Genomic DNA, 24,201 nt, shown 5'->3' with positions numbered 1-24,201 from the left:
GTCTTCATAGGAAACTTCAATTACAAGAGTTGGAAGAAATCCGGAATGATGCTTATGAGAATGCTTCCATTTACAAGGCAAGAACAAGAGCATGGCATGACAATATGATTTCAAGAAGAGTGTTTCAAGTGGGAGAGAAAGTCTTACTTTTCCAAAATCGACTTAGACTTTTCTCCGGTAAATTGAGGTCTAGGTGGATGGGACCATATGAAGTGGTTCGTGTCTTCCCACATGGAGCAATTGAAATCAAATGTTTGAAGACCGGGAAAGTTTTGAAAGTGAATGGGCAAAGGTTAAAGCATTATTATGAAGGAATTGAAGTGGGTGAAGTGGAAACACTCCATCTTGTTGATCCAATTTACTCAAATTGATGAAAGTGCAACTTTGTCGAGCCATCGACGTTAAATAAACGGCAAAAGTTTGTAAATATTTCTTTCCCTTGCATATTTAAATTCCGCATTGCATTGTTTATATTGCATTTGTCATATTGCATTGTTTATATTGCATTTTGCATGTTTAAATTTATTGCATCCTTTACTTTTTGCATAATAAATTAAATCATTTGCATTTTCACCAATGTTTTTGGCATATTAGAATGGTTTAATGTGTGTTTTAGTGTTAGGATATCAACTCAAGGGCATATGTGAAGAAAGAAAGAAAGAATGATGGGTAAAAGAATTTGCTAAAGTGAAGAATTAAGCAACAAAAAATCAACATACAGAAGCAAAGTCGCACGGTGCGACTTTCTTGAAGCCCAAACTCGCACCGTGCGAGTTTCTGGAATTCTGCTCGATTCATCTAATTTTCGCACGAGTTCTTCACTCATTCTTCCCCAATTCATTCAACATTCAACCTCTCTCTTCCTCACTAACCCTAAACACCCAAAATCACCATCAAAATCCTTCTCAAAATCACCCAAATCCATCAATTTACCTTCAAGTTTCATCAACTTTCATCTCCCAACATCGATTTGGGTAAGGTAAATTGCAATAATTCGAGGAATCACCATCATTTTCGAGCTAGGGTTTGGAAAAATTGAAGAAGTGGAAGATTTGGGTTTGCAAATTGGTTTTAAGGGACGATTTTGAGCAATTTGGGTTAGCATTCTTCACCAAACAACCCAAGCAAGGATCAAAGGGAGGTATAAACACCTTATTCTTCTCCTTGTCAATTCTAGCTACTAAAATTCGAATTTGTGCTCCATCAATTCGAATATTAGTTGTGTTTTTGTGTTTGATTCGTCCTTAAAACAATCCCTTTTAACTAGTGAGGTGTTCTTTTCTAGCAAATAGCTAATTAGCACAACAAATTTTGTAGTGCATATTAGGTGTTTGATCAATTGCCTCACCCAATTTTTTGTTCAAAAATTGTGTTTCTCTGAGATTCTATTTGTTCTATAATGGGAAAAGGAAAAGAAACTGCGGCTTCCTCCTCGAAAGGATCCAAGGGAGCCGCGGATTTTGACGAAAATGAGTATTCGGGAAAAGAGGGCCTCCGAGACAAGGCCCTCTCAAGTTGGAGAAAGTTTGCCGCGGTGTCTACCGTGGCACAAACCAAATTTCTTGATGAGAACCTTCTTATCGAGTTGGGAATGCTTCCCATAACTCGTATGCTACTAGAAAAAGTTGGGCTTGAAGCCTACATTCATGTTGCCGCACCCACCCGAAGGGGTGTCACCTTTGAGTTTTTGTCATCGTTGGAAAGAGTAAAATTGGGGAGGGACAAGGTCCCGGGAATCAAATTCCGGGCATGCCGCCTCACCCATACAATGTCATTTGATGAGGTTCGTGAGGCCTTACTTATCACCAAGGCCCCCGTGAAGGAAAAACTTGATAAAGCATTAATGAGTACTTTTTGGAACGAAATGACGGGTGACTTACGCCACGGGAACTCAAAGAACACAACCATACCCAACCCGGTCCTACGCCTCCTTAGCCGTCACATCAACACAAATTTCTTGGTCATGACCGAACCCACCAAAATGCAATACAATCAAATACAAGTTCTTTGGTCAATGACCCCGGAAGGGAGGGGAGTGCCGGATTGGGTGGAATTGTTTATAAGTGGGTGCCTTGAACTTCAAAAGAACCCCAAGGGTACCATTTATATTGGTGGTATGATCGACTTAATCGTGCAAAAGACGGGTGTGTCATTCCCACCCAATGCTTACCCTCTTGATGGTAGTGGTCTCATAAACTATCATTACTTGAAGCACTCAAAAGTGATTGAGGTAGTTGACAAGACCGCTCCCTTAGTCATTTGGTGCATGGGTGGACTAAATTCCAAACGCTACATGTATTTACCCCGTCCCTCCGACTCACCACCTTTGGGTTGGGGGAGTGCAAAAGATTTCTTCATGCCCCCCGATGATGATTTTGTGTACCTTTGGGTTGATAGAGCCCAAGTAGTTGAACCGGAAGAGGACGAGGGAGGAGAGCAACCACAAGTGGGGGGGGCTCTAACTTTTGGTGACATGCCTCATGATGCACCATTTGATGAACCCATGCCTAATGCCCCCTATGATGAGCCACATTTCACTCCTCCCCCTATGCAACAACAACAACAACCACAATATCCTTTTCCGGGCCACCAATTCGACTACCCGGGTTTTCAATCATGGCAAACCAACATTACCAACCGAGTCTCAAGCATTGAATCTACCCTCTCACAAATGCAAATCACGGAGAATGCGCGGTGGGGAATCACCGAAAACCGCTACCACCATTATCAAGAAGATTTGGATGAGTTGCGTTATACTTCGAATGCAACTTTTGATATGGTGGCCGCAATGAATGCTCAATTCATGCAACAATTCCCCACCCAATACCAAGGGTATAGTGCGACTCGGGTTGCGGAAACAAACGCCGAAAGGGCAAGGATGAGAAGTAGAAGAGAAGCAAGGAGAAGAGGAGGACCTCCCGACTTTGGAGGTGCCTCAAGCTCACACTCTTGAGTGAGTTTAGGTGTAGTGTTTACCTCACACTTTGGGGACAAAGTGAAGATTTAAGTGTGGGGTGGACATGAGTTGATATCATGTAAATTTTGTAATATATTTCAATTCCATGCATTGTTCTCAATTCAAAAAAAAAAAAAAAAAAAAAAAAAAAAAAAAAAAAAAAAAAAGAAAAGAAAAAGAAAAAAAAAAAAAAACCCGGCTAGGATGAAAACCCGAAAGGGCATCCTAGGCAAAAATGGGAAAGTGGCCGAGGCCGGAGTGAAAACCCGAAAGGGCGCTCCGGGCAAAATGAAGAAAAGAGTGCGAGCCACGAGAGTAGAGGTGAGGAAAAGAGCTAAACCGAAAACCCGAAAGGGCGGTTTAGGCAAAATGAGAGAATTAGGAAAAATTAAAAAAATCATGTGACCTCTTTGAAGCCTTGAAATCATGTCACATACTTGACTATTTCCATTTGGAGTTGGTGACATAAGTGGTGGAGCTCTAGAAGGCCGGAAGGGTAGGATAGTGATATGCCAAGGCTAGGAGGGGGATTTGGAAGACTACTTTGTTACTAGTGCTTGGCATACTTGAAGCATGGGATTGTGGTGACTTGTATTATCTTTGTTGGAAAGTTGTGTTTTGATTGATGAGTTGTTGTGAATTGTTGAAGAATGGAGGTGTTTGAGGTTGCCAAATTGATTGGAAGAAGAAGCTTTAGTGACCATGGTAGCCTTGTATTACTAAGTGGAGTGATAAGGGGGAGTAATAAGGAGGAAGTGTTGAGTTTTGGGAATGATGTATTGGTGAAATTGGTGGAATTAGGATCATCTTAGATGAGGGAAGTCATAAGGAGGGCGCGTGAGTGAAGAGAGTTCTTGTTGGTGGTTTTTGGGTCACTTACTCACTTGTGGAAGCTATGAAGAAGAGTGACCATATGCTTAGTAGAGGGATGATATAAGAAGGGAGAAGTGAGATGAAGAGTGGTAAATGAGGAATGCCCATACTACTTGGCCTAGGTGGTGAGTAGTCTTATTCTAGTTTGCTCGGGACGAGCAAAGGGCTAAGTGTGGGGTGTTTGATGAGCTCCCATTTCTACTACATATTGGCACTAATTTGAGCTCATTTGGTAACATTTAGGGGTGGTTTGTGACGATTTTTACATTGTTTGACCAATTCCGAGTGCTTTGCCATTTAGCACGGTTCAAAGTGGAGATCAAGAAGCCAATAGATAGAAGAGGAATGTCCAAGGAAGAGCCAAAGATAGGCTTGAAGAAACGCACCAAAGAGGCCTTCCAAAGGAGCAAAGGAATCAAGAAAGAAAGGCGGACTTCAGGAGCAAACTCGCACCGTGCGAGTTTTCCAGACTCAGAACTCGCACGGTGCGAGTTTTCTGGGTTTTGACAGTTTTGATTAGCGTTTGTATTACGGGCCTGTCTTTTGTTAAGCCCATAAGTTTTAGGTTACGGGATGTTATAAATACAATGTTTTGCAATTAGGTTTGGATCATCTTGTCACTTTTATTAATCAAGTTTGTAATTTGGGAATTTCATCTTTAATTTGGGTATTAGATTTAATTATGGAGAACTAATCTCCAATCTTAATCCGGCTCAAGGCTTAAACTTTGGTTGTAAGATCCTTTAATCCTTCTTTAACTTTAATTATCATTGTTAATCCTTTTGTGTTTATTGATTGAATTTTGGAATCCTTGTTTATGTTGAGTAATTAAGTGTGATTTCCTTGTTGCTTAATTAATCAAGTTCCTTAATTTATTGTTGTTGAGATTATTAAGTGCGATTTCCTTGTAATCTCATCTTAGCAACACCTTGTTATTAAGTTAATGAATGTGATTTCTTCTTGGCTTAATTAGCAAGTAAAGGATTAACTTGTAATTGGGCATTAATTGTGATTTCATTGTGTCTAATTACCCCTATTGAATCTCTTGTGCTCATATCTTCTTATTAATTTGTCCAATGTATGTGATTTCTACTTGGTAGAATTGATAAGTTGGGTTATTTGATTAAGTGTGATTTCCTTGTCATTTGGCCATTATTAAGGAGATTTATAAGATTTATCTTCACAATAGGGTGATAATATTTAATTGAAGGATTAATTGAAGGATTTTGTCAACTAAAGTGCCTAGCTTTGAGTCGGGTTAAGTCTTCCCTAATATTGATTAATTTCCATCTTAAATTCTTGGTTGTTTGCTTGTTCTACACTCTTGTTTGAATTCCCTTGCTTTGGTTACAATTGAAAACTCAACTCAAAACCCCCCCTTTTTATTTACTTGTTGTTATTGTTGTCACAATTGTTCTAAGTACTCTTTTAATTTCACTATTGCAAAACCCATCTTCTCTTGGGTTCGATCCCTAGCTTGCTATTATACTAGTTTATAATTAGTGCTAATTAGTGTGTTTAGTGGTATATAAATTGTTAATTTGGCCGTCTTTAAGTGCGACATTTTAGGCGTGTCAACAGTGGACATAACTCCTTCAGTCTCCCACTTGTACATGTCCTTATAAGAACCATTATAAGTCTTTTTGCTTCTATTGTCTCCAACTGAGAATGAGGTAGGAAAAGTGTCAACCTCATATATCCTAATCATTTTTCTCGAATCCGTGAGTTGACTCATAAAAGAGCAGATGGATGACAATCATCCCATCTGAGCGCGGCCACGCATTTACACAAGTCATACTCTTCGAGAGGCCAAGAAACAATATACTCCCTTCACAAGGGAGGAGCAAATCCCCTCTTGTCTAACCACATCCTATCACACGCTCCATGCACACCCAATGATCAGCCATGATCCCCTTTTACAGCAGACTAGGAATGATATCAAAGTATACACTTCACATGTACAGAATAGTCAAAGACTCAGGTCTAAAGATCAAAACAAGTCAACAGCTTGCAAAGAACTTTACTGACACTAAGCGAATCCTTAGTAAAGTCCTTTTAGGCGGGTCTGTCTAATGTGTATTCTCTAACACACATCCATGCACTTGGCGTAGTATCCCCACACCAATGACTTATGGAACATAGTCATCAACCAGCGTACATACTAGTCATTTATGAGTATTCAAATGTCCCAACATAATACTCTGATTAGAGACACAAATAATCAAATCATCCAAATGGAGTTCCACAACTAAGTCACGCACTTAGTGATCCATTTCATCAATGTAAATTATTTAGGGACAAACAATTCAAACAAGATTTGAATAAAATGCAATTTTATTAAATAAATGCAATTGTCGTTACAAAATATCCAGCAAATTAAAATACTCCCACTAAAGCAAAACTCTCCTAATAGGACTAAGACCACTCGTTAATGCGTCTAAGACCCATCGCAGTCCTATGACTCTCAAACTTAGACTGCGGGAGCGGTTTTGTTAAAGGATCAGCAACATTTGCTTCCGTTGGCACTCAGCATATCTTTATATCACCTCTCTTCTGAATCTCTCTGATAAGGTGGTACTTTCTGAGTACATGTTTGGATTTCTGATGAGACCTCGATTCCTTAGCCTGCGCTATGGCACCATTATTATCACAATAAAGGTCCATAGGGCTCGAAATGCTAGGAACGACTCCCAGTTCCTCAATGAACTGTCTAATCCAAACAACTTCTTTTGATGCTTCTGATGTAGCAATGTACTTAGCCTCTGTTGTGGAATCAGCTACCGTGCCTTGTTTGAAACTCTTCCAACTTAAAGTACCACCATTTAGACAGAAGACAAATCCAGACCGTGATCTGGAATCATCCTTATCTGTCTGGAAGCTAGCATCGGTGTAACCACTTACATCAGCTGCTCCTCACCTACGTACACCAAGAACAAATCCGTAGCCCTTCTTAAGTACTTTAGAATATTCTTGACAGCTATCCAGTGACTCTAACCTGCATTGGACTGGTATCTACTTGTCATGCTTAAAGCATATGCTATATCAGGACGAGTACACAATATGGCATACATGAGGGATCCTATAGCCGAAGCATATGGAATCTTACTCATTCGCTCTAGCTCATCAGGTTTCGACTTCGATGGACACTGACTCTTGCTTAGAGTTACACCATGTGACATAGATAAAAATCCTCTCTTAGAATTCTCCATATTGAACCTTTTCAGGACCTTATCAATATAATTGCCCTGACTCAGTCCAATGAGTCTCTTGGATATATCTCTATAGATTCTTATCCCTAAGATATAGGCTGCTTCACCCATGTCTTTTATGGAAAAACAACTACCTAGCCAATCTTTAACGGATTGCAGCAAGGGAATGTCATTTCCAATCAGGAGTATGTCATCGACATAGAGAACCAAAATAGCTATTGCACTCCCACTGACTTTCTTATACACACATGGCTCTTCTTCGTTTTTAAGGAAACCAAACTATTTGACTGCCTCATCAAAAAGAAGATTCCAACTCCGAGATGCTTGCTTCAGTCCATAAATGGACCGCTGAAGCTTGCAAATATTTCTAGCATCATTAGATATGAAACCCTCGGGTTGCGTCATATACATATCCTCATGCAGTTTCCCATTTAGGAAAGCTATTTTCACATCCATTTGCCAAATTTCATAATTATGAAATGCACCAATTACTAGAAGAATCCTAACGGATTTAATCATCGCTACAGGTGAATAAGTTTCATCATAGTCAATACCATGAGTTTGTTTGAAACCTTTAGCCACTAAGCGAGCCTTATAGACATCTATATGTCCATCCATGTCTATCTTTTCCTTAAAGACCCATTTGCACTCGATGGTCTTTACACCGTCGTGTGGATCAATCAAAGTCCATACTTGGTTGTGGTACATGGAATCCATTTCGGAGTTCATGGCTACAAGCCATTTCTCAGAGTCCGGGCCCATCATTGCTTCCTTGTAAGATGACGGTTCATCATTTTCTATCAAGTATAGATCATGATACCTGTCAGGGTCCCTACCAAAATTAGGTCTTGTAGACCTACGAGGGACAACATCCTCAGAAACGGGTGTATCTTGTACAGATGATGAGACTACGACATCTCGTGAGTCTAACCTCTCCTCTACTATCTCAGTAGGCATAGGAGATACCTGCATATCTTGAACCTCTTCAAGATCAATCTTACTCCCACTATTTCCTTTGGACAAGAATTCTCTTTCCAAAAAGACTCATTCCGAGCCACAAACATTTTGTGCTCAGCAGGATTATAGAAGTAATACCCTTTAGTTTCTTTTGGATATCCTACAAAAATACATTTGTCAGATTTGGGTCCTAGCTTTTCAGGAATCAATTTCCTGACATAAGCCTCACATCCCCAAATTTTCATAAAAGACAACTTAGGAACACTTCATGTCCATATCTCATATGGTGTCTTTTCAACTGACTTAGACGGACACCTGTTAAGTGTAAATGCAGAAGTCTCAAGTGCATAGCCCTAGAAGGATATAGGGAGATCTGCATGACTCATCATAGACCGAACCATATCTAATAAAGTTCGATTTCTCCTTTCAGAAACATCATTCCATTGTGGTGTACCTAGAGGGGTAAGTTGTGAAACAATTCCACAGCTCCTAAGATGGTCACCGAAATCTTGGCTCAAATATTCACCACCTCGATCAGATCGAATGGATTTAATTGTCTTGCCCAATTGATTCTGTACTTCATTTTGGAACTCTTTGAACTTTTCAAACGATTCCGACTTGTGTTTCATAAGATACACATAGCCATACCTGCTGAAATCATCAGTAAAAGTGATGAAGTACTGATATCCTCCCCTAGCTGTGTGACTCATCGCACCACATACATCAAAATGATTAGTCCTAACAAGTTTGCTGCCCTTTCATTGTAACCATTGAAAGGTGTCTTTGTCATCTTTCCAAGTAAACAAGATTCGCATATATCGTATGATTCATAATCAAACTGATCCAAGAGTCCATCTTTATGGAGCTTTTGTATGCGTTTCTTATTTATATGGCCAAGTCGACATTGCCACAAATAAGTAGGATTAGAATCCTTAGATTTCAATCTCTTTGCATTATTAATGTTATAAAACTGCTTAGTTAAATTGAGAACATATAATCTATCATAAATATAAGCTTGACAATACACAATACCATTTAGCGAAACGGCACAACATTTGTCTTTTATTAAAATATCAAAACCTTTCAAGTCCAAACAAGAAACGGAAATAATATTCCTGCTAATGGCAGGTACATGATAAAAATTATCCAGTTCAATAACTAAGCCACTTGGCAATTCTAAATAAAATGTCCCTATAGCTAAAGCAGCAACTCTTGCTCCATTGCCCACGCGCAGGTCCACTTCACCTTTTACCAATGCTCTAACGTTTCCCAGACCCTGTACATTACAGAAGATATGAGAACCACATCCAGTATCAAATACCCATGATATAGAGCGACGAGTAGTAACATTTACTTCAATAACATTAATACCTGAAGAAGTGGAAGCACCATTCCTCTTCTTCTTGTCCTCCAAATATTTGGCACAATTCCTCTTCCAATGCCCCTTTTCATTACAGTAATGACAAAGGTCCTCAGCACTCTTTTCTTGACAACAGGCAACTTTTGAGTATTAGGCTTAGGATCAGCCTTGGTAATGGTCATACCAGTTACCTTAGCCTTTCCCTTGCCCTTACGTTTGCCTTTAAGGCCCTTACCTTTTCGTACCATGAGTACTTCAGGAGTTGGAGCCTTTCTGATGTTAGGCTCTGCAGTCTTAAGCATTCATTATAACTCCTGCAGTGATCTCTACAGATCATGCATGTTATAGTTCAACACAAAATCTTTATAGACAGGTGGCAAAGACTGAAGTATAATATATGTCGCCAACTGTTGGCTTATCCCAACATCTAGCCTCTCTAAGTTATCAAAATAACTTATCAGCTTCATCACATGCGGGTTGACTGGGTCTTTATCACCCATTTTGCAATCAAATATTGCCTTGACAGTGTTATATCTCTCAGTTCTAGCTTGCTCCTGAAATATCGCTTTCAGGTTATTGATCATATCAAATGCAGAATCCATGTTTTCATATTGCTTTTGAAGCTCAGAATTCATGGTAGCTAGTATGAGACAGCAGACATCAATGTTGTCCTTTTCGTGTTGAATATACGCCATCTGAATGGCATTATCAGCATCGGAATAGGGCTCGTCAGGATACTCCTTCTCAAGGACGTATTCCTTTCTCTCATGTTCGAGAACAATTCTCAAAGAGCGATACCATTTCGGGAAATTTGAACCATTCAATTTTTCCTTTTCCAGCAAGGATCGTAGTGAAAATGAGTTTGTAGACATATCTACAACAGAGAAAAAATGCATACTATTAATATGCTGAAAATGTAACAAAATCTTAAAACAAATTTAAGATATGACCATACAAACAACCCTCATGTATGCATGACATTCCAGAATCCCAAGTAATTTGTGATTTGAGTGAGCTTTGGCTCATCGCCCAAAACACAAACACAAAGGTAGACATCGCTATGTTAATCATATCACCATATGACTTCCAGTTTGTTAGTTAGTCATCATATGACTACCAACTCTTTGCCTCAAAGCCCAAGTCCGACTTGATAGCTATGTTAAGCGAACCAAACTGAACCACATAGGTAACCATTACCTCTCTACTCAATTCACATAATCAGCAAAGCACCGCTTTGGCAGTCACTTTAACTAACGATGCAAACTTGTTGTAGTGGTTAGATATGGAAAGGCATTGCTTAATATTCCAGAGGGATAAATGCAATATACTTGGGTCTCAGACATGGCTTTAGATCATTACGTTAGTCCATTGTTTCACTAGCTTTAGCTATAACATTGACATGTGACTTAAGTTGTATTAGTTTCAGCTATAACATTGAGCCACGATCTCAAAGTTATACCAGCTTCAACTATAACTTTATCACCAGCTCAGAGTTGTGTCAATTACAGCTATAACGTCGAGCCATAATCTCAAGGTTATACTAGTTTTAGCCATAACTCTAGCCATATTTGTCAAGCAATTTGGACTAACACACGACCAAAACCAAGGTAAATCAAAATGATTTATAATCAAGAGACAATTTTCCATAATTGCTATTTAATTGAACAATTCATTCAAAACAAACAAGACTTGATATCTTAAAGGATTGCTTTAATATGCCGACCAAAGAAACCATTTCCCTATTCAAGATATAAAGCAAGTGTCCAAAATGATTCATAATTGTAAAACAATTCTTAATCATAATCAATTTAATGTTTAGACAAAATACAACAAAAACAAGGCCAAAAAAACAATTTTCAAATAAAATCAATAGGTTTTGATAGAAAACAGACAGACACGACCATACCATGACCGGTTCCTAACCGGTATTGGCCTGCCCATCTCGAAACTGGAAAGAACACAGTAAAACCATTCATTTTAAATCGAAAACCGAGCTAAAACATGCTAAACGGTTCGCATTGAAATAAACCGGTTTTTAAAACCCTTAAACCGGTTCCCTGACAATTAGGGTCCAGTTAACTTGGATCCGGTCCGTTTAACACAACAAACAGATCAAAACTAGTCGAAACAATTTCGACAATTGTTATCATGCTAAACCGATTTGTTCAACCTTTTAAACCAATCAATTAGGCCATGTTTTTCGACTCTTAGCTCATGGTTTTGGCCTCCCTTCATCTTATTTCATTCGAGTCTTGCCTTAATAAAATAAGGGCTCATCATCAATAATGAAATAGCTTCTTAGGGTTTTAGAAAAAACGATTTTAGGGCAAAATATATACTCTAATTCAAAATTAAGGTTTATATAAAATCCAATTTCATAATCTACCATATTAAATTCGCAAATTGAAACTACCCTAAACATGTTTCTAATAAATCTACAAATATTCATATTCATCATATCAATTGAATCTCCCATAATCAATTATGGGGCAAGATTCAAATCGATTTGAATAATACTGCGCGACAAAAGGCTCTGATACCACTGTAGGGTTTTGACTTTTGAACACCCTATGAACCCGGATCTAATCGCAAGTATTATACAAATTAACATAGGAAATAAGATGAATTACATACCTGTTAGCGCAGCGGAATAATAACAATAATAAGAAGTATATTTGATGTAGAAATCCGAAACCCAGACGAATAATAAGCACCCCACTTGTGATGCCTCTACCGGTATCCACACAAGTACTAATCTGCGCCTCGTATGCTAGTAGTGAAGGGAAGAAATCTAACTTGGAGAAAACTCCTTTTCTCTCTCTTAGTGTATCTCTCTGTATGTCAGACAAAAGAATAAAACCCTTATTAGGTTTGTCACGCAAACCCTCTTTATATAGATGAGATACATAGGTTAGTTTCCTAAACCCTATCAGAACAGCGCAGCTGGGCCTAATCATTATTAGAGCCCGGTTAGTATTAATTATAAGTCGTATTAATCCCGTACCTTTTGTGTGTGACCCAATAGGCTCATTTAAGACTACTAGATACGTAAACCACCTTATGTGTCAAACCGACATTAGCCTCTAGCAAGGCATATCGATTACATAGACTTAAGTGAGTTAATTCGTATAGGACAGTGGACATAACTCCTTCAGCTACGTTATTGGGATTCCTGGCTTTATTTGGAAATTAGACCTTAGATTTGTACGACGATTACATAGCTCCCAATTCTAATTTTATGAAAAACTTCTCTCGGGGATCTTATGAATGGTTCCGCAACTGAAACAATGGCGATGGTGGATGAGACCAGGTTGCTAATTGGGGTGGAGGCAAGTTGGTTGTTAGGGCTAGTTGAGGATGGTGGGTAATAATTAGGAAAGGGAGGGAGGGAGGATAGAAAGGGTAGTGTATGTCAATTTTATGAAAAAATGTTTATGATTGAGTAAAAATCGTACATGAAAGAGCAACTACGTAATTTTATCATATTTATTACTTACATTACTTATATTTAACAATTAAAATATTAAGTTATTTTAATGATTATTGTATTATGAAATGTTATAAAAATTGTACTCCCTCCAATTCATCATAATGTTCCCATATCAATATGGCACAATACTTAAGAAAGATGATTATAAAATAATAAAGGACAAATGTGGGGTTGGTGTTAGGAGAGAGAGATGAATTAATAGGAGTTAAATAAGGAGTTGTGGGGCCAAAACATTAAGAAAAGTAATAAAATAGGAGTAAAAGAGTTGTGTGGGGTTTGATTATAGGAGAGAGAAATAAATAAAATAAGAGAAAAAGTTACCAAAAAAGGAAAGGGGAACATTACTTGAATAATCCGTTTTGGGAAATAGGGAACATTATAGCGAATTGGAGGGAGTATAAATTTGGTATTTTAATTGTATTCTATATTTAAAGTACTAAAATTAATAATCTTTATCTTTAAATTAATATTCAAAAACTAATATGTATATATTAATATTATAATGACATTTATTGTTCATTAAAATTTTAGATGAAATAAATATTGTCATTACATCTTTTTTTTTTCCCGTTCTTACCTGTTCTAAATTATATTAAACATAAACTTATACTCCGTATCTTAGAACCATCGAGTTGAGTGTATCAAGCCGAGTTTCAATCTTAAATTAAGAGGTTATTTCAGGTTCGGGTCATGCGGGGATACGCATCAAAATTTATGGGTCGTGACGATGAAGAGAAGGGTCGGATAGAGACGGGTTTATAGGTTGGATCAAATTTCGGAAAATGCACAGTGCCCTTAACGTTTGCCATGTTGCACGAAATACCTAAATTTTTGATCCGAAAAACATTAAGAGGTCATAACTCGTGCTTACGAGATCGAAATGTGACAATTCTTTTTTTCAAATAAATCGTATTTTTGAGAACTACGATTGGAAAATAAAAAATTCGAGTTTGGAACTATTAGGGCGTTTGCGATGGAGATGTAAAACTTTATCGGACCATCATCCTCGCCCTTTACCAATTGAAGATGATTCTTTGAAGAAAGATGAAAAGAAGCAACATGCAAACAAACATGTATGGTGGTAGAGAATTAACAGTTGAAGCGCATGAAAATCAGGAGTAAAAACGGACACCAACCGCCTCGGACTTAAGAGCCCTTGGTTCGATAATCACCCGCCAAAAGAAGTAGGGTTACCGCTGGTATAAAAATTGTCGGCCAAAGTAAATAAGCTTGACGGAGGACTTAATTTAATTGGCAGTCGAAGTAAAGGTCAACTTTTTAATTAAAAGTAGAAGGGAATTTGGGACAAACGGGAAGGGGAGCAGAATGACGGGGAGAAAAAGGGATGCTATGTTCTTTTCAGATATGTCCTCGTACACGAATATTTTAATTAAGATTTAGAACGGAAAACCGGCAATGAAAGGACCTTCATTGCCCTCAAACCTAACCAGTTACGAAAAAAATGCAAGCCACCATAACATGTTCTTGGTCTGTATAACCAACTTATACAAACGGGGATCAACACTGGTCATTTACATGGTCGCTTAAGCTTAATGCCTACTACAGGTACTAAGAGACTAAATAGCACTTGGAATGTTCATAGAAACTAACTAATCAGCTTGACACTTCAAGCTACATAACATTCACCAAGTCTTCCTTTTCCACATCAAGAGCTTACCTACACGGTAACAATAGAGGTAGAATAAAAATCAAAGCAGGATTAACAAAAAGCTCGGAAATTCTGCATCATCTAATCAGAAAAATTAATCTACAATAACGCAAAGAGAGGGAAAGCAGATATGGAGACATTACCCAATGGCTGCTAAACAAAATAGTCATCAAGTTCATCATCATAGTCATCAGGTTCATTCTCATCTGAGAATTCATAATGATCATCATCAGATACATAATCCATGTCATCATATTCTGCATAGATTTCATCAAAATCACTATCATAATCTGTTGTAAGATAGTTATAGTCTTCAGTGGAATCATACGGAAGTCGTAAATCCTTGATTTGTTCTGGTAATCTCTTCCCTAAATTTCCCATAAGATCCAAATGGAAACATGCACGCAAGTCCAGGGATAGAAGATGGGGACATCTATCGAGGATTGCAGTTAGACCGTCGTTTGTCAAGCTATTTCCGATAAGCTGTAGGTGCTGCAAATTAGGCATGCTTCCTGCAATTGCCAGTGCTTCCTCATCACATGCCAAAGTTGGATTTCTTGAACCTAGCTCGTTCAGTTTGAAAGTTTTGAGGGAGGGGCAAGAATTAATGATGAGTATGATTTTTTCTGCTTGAAAGGAGCAGAGAGTAAGTTCAAGTTCCTCCAGAGAAGGTAGTTTTCTAAGGGCGTCTATCAATGCATCGGCAGAAATATTGTGGCAACATGCAAGCCGAAAGCGTTTTAGTTGACTCGCTCTGCAGTAAGAGTAGAGTTAGTTCACTAATATGCAGAAAGCAGAGCTAATTGACCACCAAGTCATTTAGTTCCTCAACTTAAAATATGTAGTCACAAACAAAGATGTAGCAAGTGTAAATTATCAGTTCGTATAACGGAGGTTAATTATCAGATCTGTTAGAAGCTCAATTTATGGCACAAATTTAAAATATGATCAGAAATACGCTATTCTAATAAAAATTAATAACAGATATCGTGACAGAATTGACACGCCTTACGAAGAAAACCTTACGAAGAAAACAGTTCGATAAGATAATGGAACTAGATTTAGGCATTACAAAAATCACACATTCTCAAAAATCATATAATCCCCTTAGCCAGCTTATTCTATATGAGAGAAGTGTCTTCCAGAATAACATCGTCCTAAAGGCTAAAACCAAACCGATCAGCAACAGTTACCACCCACTACTCCCTCCGTCTCGGTCATTTGTTTACCATTTCCATTTTAGGGTGTCTCATTCATTTGTTTAAACTTTCTATATTAGCCTATTAGTCATGTCTCTAATGGGTTATTTGATCATCCAATTTTATTATTGTCCACTTGTCATCTAATAACACTACCCTCAAATGGTCCCCTTCCCTTTCCTTAATCTTTGTGCAAAAAGCAAAGGTAAACAAATGACCGGGACGGAGGGAGTATTAAGAAAGGAAGACCGAATGAATAGATCACATCTAAGTACACCCACTATTCTACAAAAGGATGAAGCTAAACCGGTTTAACAGATTCGGCAGGAGATCAACAGGCGAAACTGAATACAGGGGCAAGCCAGGTGTGACGATCCGCACACTTGAACCCTTAGTTTTATTTATGCTTATGTAATTTCATTTCCCTTGTACTTTTGTAGTAAGTAATTTCTTAGTTTAGCATAGTTTAGAATAGCTTTTCTTTCCTTAAATAAGTATATCGATATTCTGAACTAAACTTGTAATTTCAATTTTCAATGTTTCTACCAGGACCAAACTATCAAATTTGCCTCTATGAGAGGTGCTAGTCAATGAAAAACCGCTTCTCATCCAAAAGCTTGTTGTTGCTTGTTGCTTGCTTTCAATAATCGTATTGCTTACTTTTATTGCTTTCGTGTGCCGGACTTGATAATCGTGACTAGGATTCCCGACACACACCGACCCGAGACCGATTACAAATAAACTAATGATCCTTCACTAGAGCTTAACGCTCTCGCTTGCATTCTTGTCGTGTGTTAGACAAGGGTGCGCGCCACGGTCCGGCTCAAAGGCCCGGATCGTGACATTTGGTATCAGAGCTCGGTCTTCACGACGAGCTGCTGCTTACGATGACGGGAAAAAACACAAAACCGAGTGGGAACAAAGGAGAAACTAGGGCCCGGGTGACGGCCTTAGAGAAACTACTTGAGGAAAAACTTCCTTATCTGGAAGGACTCGTGGTGAGCCTCGGGGGAACTCACCAAGCCGTAGACGAGACGGTAAAGGGGCATGAGGCTCGCCTAGAAGCCGTGAATGAGACGATAAAGGGGCATGAGGCTCACTTTGACGCCATAGAAGCAATGATTACGCGTGAGTATGCGGAGGAGATGGGCTATCTCCATGAGAGAGTCGGACAACTCGAGAACATGTGTAATACACTGATGAGAATGGCCGCAGACGGGAGTTTTGGTGGAACTCCAAAGTGAAGCCGCCTGCACCCCACAAGTATTGTGGGGCGAGAGACTCGAAAGAAGTCGACAACTTCCTCTTCGACATGGAGCAATTCTTTCGAGCTAGTGCGCTCGACGAAACACTGAAGGTCACTACCACAAGCATGTATCTAATTGATGATGTCAAACAATGGTGGCGCTCCAAATACGCCGAGATTGAGGCAGGGAGCATAGTGCTGGAGTCATGGGACGATTTCAAACGACTCTTCAAGGAACAATTCTATCCGGAGAATACGGACTTCCTAGCTCGAAGAAAACTCAAGAGCTTGAAGCATACGGGTTCTATCCGGGAGTACGTGAAAGCTTACTCGACGTGTATGCTAGAGATATCTGATATGTTCGAGAAGGATCGCGTGTTCCAGTTTGTCGATGGTTTGAAAGAGTGGGCTCAACGAGAGATCATGCGACAAAGGCCCGAGTCCCTCTCCGCTGCAATGACCGCGGCCAAGAGGCTAGTCGACTATTATTCTGAGCGCGAAGTGGCACAGAAAAAGGTATTCCCAACAGCGAGCGGGAGTAGCCCCAGATTTGGAGGAAACACGTCACAAGCCAAAACTCCTTCTACGGGAAATAGTCGATTCCGTCCAGGAGGAGATTATAGGAAGTGGGGCCAAGCTAATTCCACCCCAACTTCCTCAAAGGGGAGCACTTCGGAAGCGTCTACCGCTAGGAAACCGTTTGCTTGCTTCTTATGTAGAGGACCACACCGAATGTCTGAGTGTCCGCACCAGGGGGAGTTCAACACCCTCAAGAAGAATTTATCTAAGATGTCGGTTGAGCCAAACCCCGAAGGGACGGACCATGAAGTCGACCTGGGGGATGATGATGGGTTTAACGAACTGGGAGAAGTGGCACGGATGGGGGCGGTGCACATGATGTGTTCAATGGGAAAAGGCGCCAACCTTTCCGAAGCCAAGTCCACTGAGCTCATGTACGTTGAAGTAAAAATCAATGGAATTGGCACTCGTGCCATGATAGACACGGGGGCCTCCCACAATTTTGTTACCCCGGATGAGGCGAAACGGCTCGGGATGGAGATAAACCGAGAAGGAGGAAGGATGAAAGCTGTTAACCCAGTGCTCAGCCGATTCATGGCGTGGCCAAAGATGTAGTGATAAGATGGGTGAATGGAGCGGGAAGCTCGACTTCACCAGCGTCCCGATGGATGACTTCAAGATTGTCCTCGGAATGGATTTCCTAAAGCGAACACGGACCTTCCTGGCACCCCATAACGGTTCCCTTATGATGGTCGGGTCAAACCCTTACTTGGTGAAGGCCGTGGGAGGAGATCGTAAGATGAAGGGACCCCTTCTTTCGGCGATGCAATTGAATAGAGGACTTCAAAAGGGCGAGCCAACTTATTTGTGTACCGTGTCCATGAAAGAGGACACTTCTGCTGAATCAGAGAAACCCTCGATAATGCGGGTGTTGGAGGACAACAAGGACTTGATGCCAGATTCTTTACCTATGAGTCTTCCACCTCGACGCTCGGTAGACCACCAGATCGAGCTTCTTCCAGGGACAAGACCTGACCTCCTGCTCGAGGACCATACCGCATGGCACCTCCGGAATTAGCTGAACTTCGAAAGCAGCTAGATGATTTAATTCGCTCAGGGTCGATTCGACCTTCTAAAGCCCCATATGGAGCCCCTGTGCTCTTTCAGAAGAAACAAGATGGTAGTCTGAGATTGTGTATCGACTATCGGGCCTTAAACAAGTTGACTATGAGGAATCGCTATCCCATTCCTTTGGTAGCGGACTTGTTCGATCAGTAACAGGGCGCTGTGTACTTCAGCAAGTTGGATCTGAGATCGGGTTATCATCAAGTTCGGATTGCCGAAGGAGATGAGCCAAAAACTGCTTGTGTGACGAGGTATGGGTCTTTCGAATGGTTGGTCATGCCTTTCGGCCGACAAACGCACCGCCACATTTTGCACTCGATGAACCATGTATTCCATGAGTACTTGGACAAATTCGTGGTGGTGTACTTGGATGATATCGTTGTGTATAGTCGCTCTTTGGCTGAACACGCCGAACACTTAAAGCTTGTGTTCGCGAAACTGCGGAACAATCACTTATTTGTCAAAAAGGAGAAGTGCGAGTTTGCCCAACCCGAAGTCAATTTTCTCGGCCACATCGTGGGGAAAGGGAGACTTAGAATGGATCCGAAGAAGATTACCGCCATCAAGGATTGGGCCACCCCGAGAAATGTGTCTGAGCTTCGCTCTTTCTTGGGGCTAGCAAACTACTATCGGAGATTCATCCGGGAGTATTCTAAAATAGCCGCTCCCCTAACTGATTTGTTGAAAAAGGATATCAAGTGGGAGTGGTCTATCGACAGGAAAAGAGCCTTTGAGAGGCTCAAAGAAGCAGTGATGCAGGAACCCGTATTGGCACTGCCGGACATCACCAAACGATTTGAAGTAAAGACGGATGCGTCTGATTATGCCCTTGGGGAGTACTCCTCCAAGAGGGTCACCATGGCCTTTGAGAGTAGAAAGGCCGAATGGGGCCGAGACTCGGTATGTTGCCCAAGAGAAGGAACTCCTTGCTATTGTTCATTGCTCGGGGATGGAGACACTACCTCTTGGGATCGAAGTTTATTGTCAAGACGGATAACACCGCGGCATCCCACTTCCCGACGCAACCTAAGCTCAACAAAAACGACGGAAGAGGGCAAGAATTGTTGGCGAGTTTGATGTGGAGTTCACTTATCGACCGGGAGCGAAGAAATAGGGTCGCCGATGCCCTAAGCCGTAGATGCGACTTGGCCGTCCACCACCACCGTGGTCACAGATATTCGAGCTAAGGCAAAGGAACACCTCGACCAAGACCCAATGGCGAGGACTCGGAAACAGTTGGCCTTAGAAGGAAAGACTCGCAAGTTTTGGGTGGAAGATGGGCTTTTATTCACGAAAGGACATCGCGTCTTTGTTCCAAAGGCGGCGGATTGAGGAAGATGCTTCTACAAGAGTGCCATGATACCTTGTGGGCGGGTCATCCGGGATGGCGAGAGAACCTTATGCCTATTGAAGAGAAGTTACTTATTGGCCCCGGATGAAGGATGATGTGATGGAGTACACGAAGACATGCCTCGTTTGCACAAAGAAGATAAGGGAGAGAAACGAGCGGGGAGGGTCATTAAATCTGTTGCCGTACCTACACGACCATGGGAGAGTATCTCTATGAACTTTATCTCTGGGTTGCCGAAGGTAGGGGCGTTAAGTGTGATCCTTGTCATTGTGGATTGATTCTCAAAATACGCGACTTTCATTCCTCTTCCTAAGGCGTGCCATGTTCTTCAGACATGTTGTGAAATATTGGGGATTGCCTCAAAGTATAGTCAGTGACCGCGATTCTCGCTTCACGGGACTATTTTGGGGAGAATTGTTCAATCTCCCAGGGTTCGAAGTCGCGGATGTCCTCAAGTTACCATCCTTAAACGGATGGCCGGTCGAACGATTCAATAGCATCTTTGGAAGAGTATTTGAGACACTTTGTCGGGGCAACTCAAATGGAGTGGGTAAGACTCCTTGATGTTGCCCAGTTCTGTTGTTTTAATGTGCAGACGAGCTCTTCATCCAACAAGAGCCCGTTTGAGCTTGTTACAGGTCAACAGCCGCTATTGCCTCCCACAGTTGCAGATACATATACATATGGAGGCCGGACAAAGAAAGCCCACGAGTATGTGAAAGAATGGAACGTGAATGCCGAAATTGCTCGAGCTTACTTGGAGAAAGCGTCTCGCCGCATGAAGAAGTGGGCGGATCGGGACGGAGACCAAGGAGTTTAAAGTAGGCGACATGGTCATGGTGAAGGCGAACAAAGAGCGATGAGATTCCTCCGAGGACGAGACAAGCGTCTAGTGCGGAAATCGAAGGCCCAATCCGAGTGATCAAACGGATTGGGAAGTAGCATCTGAAGTTGGACCGCCCTGCCTTGATGAAGTGTCACCCTGTCTTTCATGTGAGCTGTCTAAAGCCTTACCATCCAGATCCTGAAGATCCCACCCGCAACAAGAGCAAGCGCGCCAACATCCGCTCCAATCAACTTCCACCGACATCAACCGACTGAACCAAATGCCATGAAGATTTTGAAGCGTTGCGAGGGACGCAATGATTAGGTGGGGGAGAGTGTGACGATCCGCACACTTGAACCCTTAATTTTATTTATGCTTATGTAATTTCATTTCCCTTGTACTTTTGTAGTAAGTAATTTCTTAGTTTAGCATAGTTTAGAATAGTTTTTCTTTCCTTAAATAGGTATATCGTTATTCTGAACTAAACTTGTAATTTCAATGTTTCCTGCTACCAGGACCAAACTATCAAATTTGCCTCTATGAGAGGTGCTAGTCAATGAAAAACCGCTTCTCATCCAAAAGCTTGTTGTTGCTTGTTGCTTGCTTTCAATAATCGTATTGCTTACTTTTATTGCTTTCGTGTGCCGGACTTGATAATCGTGAATAGGATTCCCGACACACACCGACCCGAGACCGATTACAAATAAACTAATGATCCTTCACTAGAGCTTAACGCTCTCGCTTGCATTCTTGTCGTGTGTTAGACAAGGGTGCGCGCCACGGTCTGGCTCAAAGGCCCGGACCGTGACACCAGGGCAGGCTTCGAACACAGTTTTGCAGATGGTAGAATATGATTCTGGGTGTTCCAAACATATTCGAAAGCGATCAACACCCCAGTTTTTTACCCTGATGTCCCATAACTCTGCTTGTTGACTGGTGGGGAGGGCAGGTAGACATTTTCCAGGCCAAGGGTGGCCAAGGAGTGCAACCTTTTGTTATGGCTGAAAGAACAGCTCAAACTTTTGCAAGTCTTAGAACTAAAGGATGAACAAGGGCTTCACTTGACAGATGAGTTTCAACAACAATAACACTCCACGACAACTTATCAAGGCGGGAATATTATGAGCCAAATCAAATCCCATTTTCAGACAGATAAAAAAATCTTCTAATGCTATCTTAATGTCTTTTTACTTAATATTTTGATTCCTCATAGTGGATGAGCAGGAGTAAATATAGTTTAGATGCATACTATATAGTAATAGAGCGGAAAATCCCATTGCTTTCTCCACCCCTGAAACACTAATGAGTCAACCGAAACTATTCTTTGTCCTTAGAATGGACAAACATTGCATTTGTCTTGTTCAACCTGGCCAGGTAGGGTATTTAACGGGGAATGCACCCACATAAAAGGTCTAAATAAAATTAGGGTAATGGTCACTATGCACTTACTCTTACAACTTCTACATTTAGCCCTACCCACAAGTGCTACTTCATAATACAAGAAGTGCGTACATTTTATTTTAGTGAGTCATTATTATTTGTTCATCAAAATGCAAAAGAAGTGAGTCTTTAGCTATATTGAAAATGAAAAAGGAAGATTCAAATCAACTAAAGAGTATTGAATAGTAAAATACTAAGATGAGCAGAATGGGTATGCTCCAAGTCCTACCTAAAGATAACATTCACATGTCCTATTATATAGCGTGTTAAAGGTGGGATACAAGCTCGTACTTTATGTACATTAGCAACCATTGGTATCCGGTTTGAAAAGTGGTACTATCTGTCTTTTGGTATTTGCTGTGTAACTTGAGTCTAAAAAGAAATTCCAAAAAATGCTTATCCATTTCGATGCTCCATTAAAATGGATAAGGTGAATGCATAATATATGTCACGAATTTTTCTCTTAATCAATGTCACCTATGTTACGAGTGTCAAACACGGATACATATCTTGTGGTAGGAGTCTCCATGTCAATAAAAATAAAATATCTTGAGACTTATTCAAGCGAAATGGAAAGATTAGAGACATAGAATAATCAAAACTCATACTATATGCTTGATAAACCCATCCACTTCGTCTAGTTTTGTGTTGCAAGATTGTCACCATGTCTACGCTAGGAGAAGTGTCGAATTGACAAGTGTCAAATAGGATTTCATAAACATATCCTTCATTATACAGGTGCAGCTAAATAGAAGAGCCAAGTAACAAAATTCACGAGAATCAACATAGCATGGTTGATGACATTATACTCCCTCCATCCCCGTCATTTGTTTACCTTTGGTTTTGGCACAAAGACCAAGGAAAGAGGAAGGGGAAAATGATTAGATGACAAGCTATCAAATTGACCATCAAAGGCATTCCTAGAATATAAAGGTAAACAATTGACGAAGACACCAAAAATGGAATAGGTAAACAAATGAGCGGAATGGAGGGAGTAGTTAACAAAGATCCATGTTCCAATAAGAATATCAAAGCTTATACAAGTATTGAATAAGAAAACATACCTGGAAGCAATAAAAGAGCAAAGGTGATCAGAGCCAAAACCCTCAACATCGAGATCAATTAAACCAGTGGCGCTACGATCAAGAGCATTCAACATCATCTTCTCATGCTTGTTAATTAACTCTGATTCGTCGATGTTACGGAAATGAATACTGCGCCAAATCGAAGGATCTTTGCATAGATTGTACCAAAATTTGCATACGAATTGAGCCGATTCTAGGATTTCTAATGTCCCCAATTTCACCAGTATCGTCATTGTTACGTCGCGCGGTAATTCTGTCCACTTTCCGTACTTTTCGTCACCTGAATGTGAAATCTCCATGGATGACATCTCCTTTAGGGTTCCAATTTCACGATGTGGAATACAACGCGTTACTTATATCCCTTTCTCTTCTTTTGAGCCACTCTCAAAATGAGACACTAGGTAGGAGGATGGATACGAACCTAGGCCATATCTAATTAAGGGATTTTTTTTTTTTTTTTTTTTGAGAAAAGAACAATTCATTAATAGAACGTCATACGGCACTTACAAAGAATAACTATAATTGAAAACAAATCTAATGGAAACCAAAGAAAAATAATTTTCTTATAAACTAAGGATCTCAAAACAAAGATATGACAATTAATTTCGTCCTATTATCGCTATCTTCATGTAGCTTTTGAGGGATCCTTCGTTTGATTTATGAGATAAAATTTACCTCTGACTGGTTCCAAAGATCGTTGACAAATCACTTTTACCCTTAGAAAGAACACGCTGCAAACCATCAACGAACTACTCCTGACTATATTACTGATGAAACTAAAACCACGAAAAAATGGAAAATCCCCGAAATAAGGGACGGAAAAACGATTCTCACCAAAAGGGAGACTTTTATTGAATAGAAAATAGGTATGCAAACTATTGATTAAAATTTGAAAC

General features: G+C 40.3%; 2 protein-coding genes across 2 annotated transcripts; both read right to left on the bottom strand.

The window, feature by feature from the left end:
* Positions 1-9,681: 9,681 nt before the first annotated feature.
* LOC141602060 (uncharacterized) lies at positions 9,682-11,331 on the bottom strand. Its single transcript, XM_074422369.1, has 2 exons — positions 11,262-11,331; positions 9,682-10,229 (listed from the first exon to the last, which is right to left on the bottom strand). The coding sequence occupies exons 1-2, from the start codon at positions 11,329-11,331 to the stop codon at positions 9,682-9,684; spliced, it is 618 nt and encodes a 205-aa protein (XP_074278470.1).
* A 2,841-nt stretch (positions 11,332-14,172) lies between these two features.
* On the bottom strand, positions 14,173-23,737 carry LOC141600345 (putative F-box/LRR-repeat protein 9). The gene is made up of 3 exons (XM_074420566.1): positions 23,285-23,737; positions 14,658-15,268; positions 14,173-14,523 (listed from the first exon to the last, which is right to left on the bottom strand). The coding sequence occupies exons 1-2, from the start codon at positions 23,611-23,613 to the stop codon at positions 14,668-14,670; spliced, it is 930 nt and encodes a 309-aa protein (XP_074276667.1). The 5' UTR covers positions 23,614-23,737; the 3' UTR covers positions 14,173-14,523; positions 14,658-14,667.
* Positions 23,738-24,201: the final 464 nt, after the last annotated feature.

Source organism: Silene latifolia, chromosome 9, assembly GCF_048544455.1.
Source record: "Silene latifolia isolate original U9 population chromosome 9, ASM4854445v1, whole genome shotgun sequence".
Taxonomy (NCBI): Eukaryota; Viridiplantae; Streptophyta; class Magnoliopsida; order Caryophyllales; family Caryophyllaceae; genus Silene; species Silene latifolia.
Note: the sequence above shows the minus strand (reverse complement) of the source record. Positions and strands in the feature narration are given on the sequence as shown.

Coding starts and splice junctions, on each gene's coding strand:
- LOC141602060 (XM_074422369.1), bottom strand. CDS start 11,331: ATGAATGGTTTTACTGTGTTCTTTCCAGTTTCGAGATGGGCAGGCCAA. Junction 10,230..11,261: donor CCGGTTAGGAACCGGTCATG/GTATGGTCGTGT, acceptor TCTCTGTTGTAG/ATATGTCTACAAACTCATTT.
- LOC141600345 (XM_074420566.1), bottom strand. CDS start 23,613: ATGTCATCCATGGAGATTTCACATTCAGGTGACGAAAAGTACGGAAAG. Junction 15,269..23,284: donor TGCTCTTTTATTGCTTCCAG/GTATGTTTTCTT, acceptor CTCTTACTGCAG/AGCGAGTCAACTAAAACGCT.